The sequence below is a fragment of the Cupressus sempervirens genome, chromosome 1 (genome assembly GCF_028749045.1).
Source record: "Cupressus sempervirens isolate cs-2001-9-10 chromosome 1, ASM2874904v1, whole genome shotgun sequence".
Lineage (NCBI taxonomy): Eukaryota > Viridiplantae > Streptophyta > Pinopsida > Cupressales > Cupressaceae > Cupressus > Cupressus sempervirens.
The window spans coordinates 624,279,241-624,285,301 of record NC_143118.1 but is presented as its reverse complement, the minus strand read 5'-3'; the positions used below and the strand labels follow the sequence as shown (position 1 = coordinate 624,285,301).

The following is a 6,061-nucleotide window of genomic DNA, read 5'->3' as shown; positions in this document are numbered from 1 at the left end:
ACTGCGAAAACTGAAACCTTTCTCCTTGCCAACTGATGTCAAAAATTAGATACACGGGCTGAACAAAAATCACTGAATATTTTCTCCCAATTAATCACAAATGAATCGGCTGAATACCAATTCCTCCACTCCCAACTAAGGTTGATATCTCAAAACTGAAATTGGCACCTTAGAATCTTCAAACCCTCAGGCAAGTATGCAAGCACTAAGGCTCTTAGCACAATAGATGAATATGCAACTCAAGATGTGTAAAATGAAACCCCAAAAGCTCCTTATAAAAATTTCACAAGCAACTCTAAGAAGCTTCTAGAGGAATCCAACACCTTATTCTTTTAAGTGACTTTTTGATATTTTATTATGTTAGTCACTTTAATATTAAATCAATTAAATATAAAGTTACTTTTTAATATTTCATTGTTTAGTAACCTTATAAGTAATTAATTTAATATATCTTTTCCCCCTTATTTCTTCTTTTTTAGCCTCCAGACAAAATAAAGGCTAAAATAAAATAAGTAGCTGATCCCTGTCAAAAAGGGGACATTACATGTACAAGTAATCCCACCCACACAGAGAAAAAACTTTTTAAACAATTGATTCAAAATTATATTGCTTGGATCTAATTTGGCAAGCATACATAAATTGGCAAACCCCTTCAAGAAAAAAATCCGCACGGCAAACTGTCAACTACAGTTGGCGTTTATAAATGTGGGTTAAGTAAAAAAATGCCACATTATGGCCTTCAAAACTGGTAGAACAAAATTACAGAATGTGAAATGCAGAATTAAATGTGAAAGTAGACTAGTGGTACAAAATCAGAGATGCGCGAGACATCTGTTTCTCCAAAACAGACAAATCATTTCACCACTGGTGAAATGATAGAGTAACATAGAGGACGATTGTCGGGAAGCTGATAATAATAGAGGGCTGAAAACCTCTCCGGGGAAGTAATTGCATCCTAAATTTGATATATCTTTATGGCCAGGCTATCAACTTGTGAAGCTTTTGTTTGAAGACTGCTGCTCTTAATAACGCACAAACTGCCTCTTATCTCCCTCTGGTCGTTTACCATATGGATTATTTGAACTGAAATAATGACCACTCTTTCTACTATCAAGTTTTCCTTTGCCACCATTTACTGAATGTCCAACCTTCTTTCTGAACTTAGCTGCATTGCTATCAATGTTAAGGTTGACCTTCGGTGGGCAACTGAAACCAAACGAAGTAGCCACAGCCTACAATCAAGTAGGTGTCAATAAATTATACTGTTATATAATACAGTGCACATAAAATTTCAAACCTATGAAGAGATTCATACATAGTTTACCATTCATATTAGAAGGATAGAGTTTTACCTGAAGGTCAAGACGATGAACATTGAATATATCCTTCATAGAGTGGGAATTATATGCCAAAATATATGATCTGTACGCATCACGGGCAGACTGGTGAAGGTAATAGTTCTTTTCAATCAATTTTTCCTACAGCCACACCAACTATAGCTTTTAGAAGACTACAAAACTTCCCATTTCAAAATGACAGCATATAAACACCTGCAACAATAATGAAGTCACAAATATTGCACTTAAGGGCACAGAATCATACCAGTTGTGACTGCACATTTGCAGTCTTCTTCTCATCATACTGATATTCATGCAGTGGCACTTTGGCACCCTACAAATCAACCATGGGATATCAAATCAACAGTTACTGTCTATCAAAGGACTGAATTGAATACACTTGTAAGAGAGGGCAAACCTTTAAATACCGAAGAAACTGCAACTCCTCGGGTATGAGAAACAACAAAGCTTTGCCTCTTCCACCCTCACCACGAGCCGTTCGACCAACTCTGTGGATGTACTCCTGCAATTCCATATATTTCACATGTAAAATGTATTCTCTTTTTATTATTTAAATAGACGTGAGTCAACTAAAAACAGAGAAAACACATGGCAAACCTTTGGATCGTCAGGAGGGTCATATTGAATAATCCAATCCTGCATGAATGAATTAACTTCATCAAAAGCAGCTTGAGTACCAACTTCTAATGTCCCAAAATTTTATAAAGTAACTTAATTAAATTATTTAAATACATTCTCCAAAAAAATTATTACTATAACAGGAACAACTTTAATTGATTAAATTAATTATAAAATTAAGTGAAAAAGACAAAATAATAATTTGAATCACTTTATTAAACAAAGTTGTCAGCTCATGACAAATATTCAATGAGGCCTTACAAAAATTAAATGTGACCTAATCATAAAGGTTGGCGTTCTTTATAAGGAGCCTCATTGAGCTGTAGTAAGCATGCTTTATGGATTTGATGTGACGAATTAGTGAGGATTAATAAGCTGAGGACAAGAACCTTCAGTACATCAACAAGGGTAGGACGAAACACTAGCTCTTTCTAAGGGTGGATTTGTGATGAAGTTCACAATTAGGACAAATTTGTGGAGTCCTCATTAGAGAAAAATTTACAGGGTTTAATGATTTGATTCAGAAATAAAGGTACTGCTGCTACTTTCAGAATAAAGTAATTTTGTTTGGAAAATTATTTATATTATTGTTGAAGCACAAAGTTTAGTGCTGGCTCAATTAATTATTGTTTGGAGACAGATTTGGAGATGAAATTTAGAGCTATGGGTTCAGTTTGATAGCCTTCAGCAATGTGCTTAGCTATTTCTAAGCATCATTGAGGTTGGCAACAGAATGGACAAGTTTGTCAGACCTAGCTCTGCTTTATTGGGAGTTTGACAAGGTCAACTAGGACTCGAATCTTTTTGAAGGACAGTTTGAGAAAAATATGTAAGGTACTTAGTATCTAAATTTGCATACTTTATTCTTCTGTATCTCAGAAATACAAGAGAAAAATCATGGTGTTCATTTCTAGAATTGCTTTGCAGTAACAAAGGAGTTTTCCCTATCTATTCTAGGGTCAGAAATTTATACAAAAATAGCAAAACACGTGATTTTGTACAGAAATCACACTAAAGTTCCAATTCATTTGCAACAGCACAGTTTGCCCCAAAAACCCTAGGTCTAACCCAAGAAACTCTACAAAAAAACACAATTTTATAAAAAATCATCAAGACTCCAAACATTTTGTCAAATGACTGAAAGCCACAATTTTGTGAAAATAATCATCAAAAACTTCATTTTGAGGAAAAACAGTAAAAACCGAAAATCCAGCAAAACTACAACAAAGTAGACCACGATTTCTGGGAAATAAAAATTAGAGAAAAACCTTTTTACAAAAAAATAACATGATTTTCCCATGAATGGGTGTCTAGAGGTTAATCCCTCTCCCGCTGCTTGACATTGTCCAATGGGAAAGGCCTAAAGAAGGATGTGGAAACATAATTTTGATGATGCTTCAAAAGGGATCCCTGGTCCTTCCTATGCAGGATTCATAATTAGAGATTCAAATGGGGATTTCATTACTTGTGGAGGAATGCATCTAATGGATGGAACAGACAATGTAGCGGAAGCTGAAGTGGCTCTCTTGGCAATCAGAGCATCCAAAAAGTTAGGAGCCAGAAAGTTACATGTTGAAGGTGACTCCCAGGTTATTATCAAAGCTATTGTCAAATGTGACATGGTGGCCTGGCACCTACAGAACTTCATTACCAAAATTAATGATGAGTTGGCATCCTTTGAAGATTTTAAGTTATCGTGCATCAAAAGGCAAGGGAACAAAGAGGCTAATATCATGTATGTCTTAAGATGTTTGAAGTTGTTATCGAGAATTTTCTTGATATCATTTGGGAGGAATGAAATCATTCGAACATTGATTCTCAAACACATTGCGAATGTCACCATGCTCCCTCCCATAAATGCGGTATGCAGCAGATGGTTTTAAGGTGATGTCTGTGTAAAGTACAGCAGTGGATGTGACAGGTTTTTAATTACCTTTCCATAGATAATCGTGATAAGTGATTGAGCTGTGTGCCCTCAAAACCAAAAAAGACTGCAGCTTGCAGAGAATTAATTAATGGTCCAGGATTTGTTCTGGTTTGAGCAAGATGGAAATTGCATTCACACTCCAATGTCAGAACCAAAAAAATACACTTTATGGGCATAGCAGGAAGGTTTGCCTAGACAAAATGTTCAATTTTGTTCACCACAGACTTCCCATGGTGGTCAATCAGTTATGGGGTGAGATGCTTACCAAGTGGAAAACTGCCATCAAACTAACACAGACATCTACTCGATGATCATGGCATGGGCATAACAGTTGGGAGAAGGCAAAGACAGTTAGATTTATGATGACGAAGCTAGTTCCACAAGGGGCATTGTTGGGCATGGATAAAATCCTGGAGGCATCCATCCCAGGCATTGGAATCAATTTGGGTATCAAGCAGAGTGGACTGGAAAAGATTCCAGGAACAAAGTACACACCATTTGTCAAGAGATTTGAGGAAGGGTTGAGGAACAAAAGTTTTAGGGAAGCTAGGAAGGCTTGGTACACCCTAAAATTACTAGTTACACAACAAATAATTGGTGAAGGCATTACTAAAATGAAGGCTCCAGTAGGTTGGACTGCTGCAGATGAAGAAAGGTTTCAAGAACTCGTGCGCTAGGGCGAAAACAAACAAAGCTGAGGAAGATTTGTCTGAGGACTGCATCAATGCAATGCTGGGAGCAAGAATTCAGGGCTTTATCCCACAAGCCCTTCAATGAATTCTTGTTGATCCTTCTCTTCCCTTTGGTATCCTGGTGTTTGCTCTCTTTGTGCTGTTGTCGGTTAAATTAAAGTGTTCAGAAGCTTTTTGTAAAAACTTTGCAAATCTAGCTGGTTGGTACTATAGTTGGTGGTAAGAATGGATCTGGTTTTTAAAGACAACCTTAATGGCATAAACGTAAATGCCAATTTTGTTTGCAAGCATTGATAGGTAATGGTTTGGTCAAGGGTCTGGTTAGGGCAGGTTTAAGGCCCAATTTGGGATAAAACTTACTGAGGCAAAATCCAAAATCATTCAGCAATGATTAAGGAAGGTGCAAGGAACAGGTCTGTGTGCTTTAAAGTCACAATTTTCTTCTATCATATAACTGCAAATGACAAAGTATTTGTTATCACAGCAATGTTCATGGTCTGAGTTTGGTGGAGTGGTCAGGGCATGGCTGAAAGCCCAGTTTCTTAGCATTGTACTGGTTTGTAATGTAACATCTTTCTGTAAAGGTTGAGGAAGTACTCATGGGGTTGGTCTGCTCTGTAACGACAGTAGCTGGTTTTGGGGGTTAGGTTCTCCAGGGCAGATGTTCAATTGATGTAAGGTCAAAGCTAGTGCAGTTATTTTCTTTCTGCTTTATGCAATGTGGCTTTATCCATTTATTAAAATCAAAATTATTACTGGGAAAATATGACATGATTTTTAGGGAAAATATCACAATAACCTGTTGTGTGACACCCTCTTAGATCAGAAAAATCACATTTTTGGGGGAAACAAGATGCAAAGCCCTACAATGGTCACAAAAACCATTATTTTGTGGTACTGCAGAACTGCAAAAACCTATCGCACAAACAAAAAACCCTTGCAGAAATATAAAGAGAAAGCTGCAGAAGCCACGATTTTTGTTCTTAAAAATTCATATAAAAACAAAAAACCACAATTTGTGTGGAAAATCTCATCCAAAAAATAACCTTTGTGAGCTGAAATACGGTGCTGAGGAACCCAACTTGACTCTTGTTTAGGTAAAAAACGGAAAAAACTTCTGAAAAATTTTCAAAAAAATGCACAATTTTATTCAAAAACCATTCTAAAAACTTCTAAAAATACTTCAAGTAATAACATAACAATTTGTCATGGCCAAAAACAATATTAGCTGCAATACGATGAAATGACAATATCTCGATATTCAATATTAAACAAAGAAGAGGAATAATCCTCAAATAAGAGATAACAAGATATTTCCACTATTGAAACAATCGAGAACTACAAACAGTAGAAAGCAGAGTAACGTGACTCACAGTGAGTCGGGCGAGTCACACGAGTCAGCGAGTCACCACCTGGTAGCCCAATCATAATGACCCGTGACCAGTGAGCGGCGAGTCAGGTAACGT

General features: G+C 36.6%; 1 protein-coding gene across 1 annotated transcript in view; it reads right to left on the bottom strand.

Moving 5' to 3' along the window:
- Positions 1–579: 579 nt before the first annotated feature.
- Positions 580–6,061, bottom strand: part of LOC149579474 (P-loop containing nucleoside triphosphate hydrolases superfamily protein) — a 56,836-nt gene continuing 51,354 nt past the window's right edge. The window contains exons 9-13 of the mRNA XM_089833008.1: positions 1,956–1,994; positions 1,756–1,860; positions 1,603–1,671; positions 1,353–1,478; positions 580–1,232 (exon numbers count right to left, since the gene is read on the bottom strand). Coding sequence (XP_089689134.1) covers positions 1,023–1,232; positions 1,353–1,478; positions 1,603–1,671; positions 1,756–1,860; positions 1,956–1,994 — 549 coding nt within the window. The 3' untranslated portion in view covers positions 580–1,022. The remainder of the gene's footprint in view (positions 1,233–1,352; positions 1,479–1,602; positions 1,672–1,755; positions 1,861–1,955; positions 1,995–6,061) is intronic.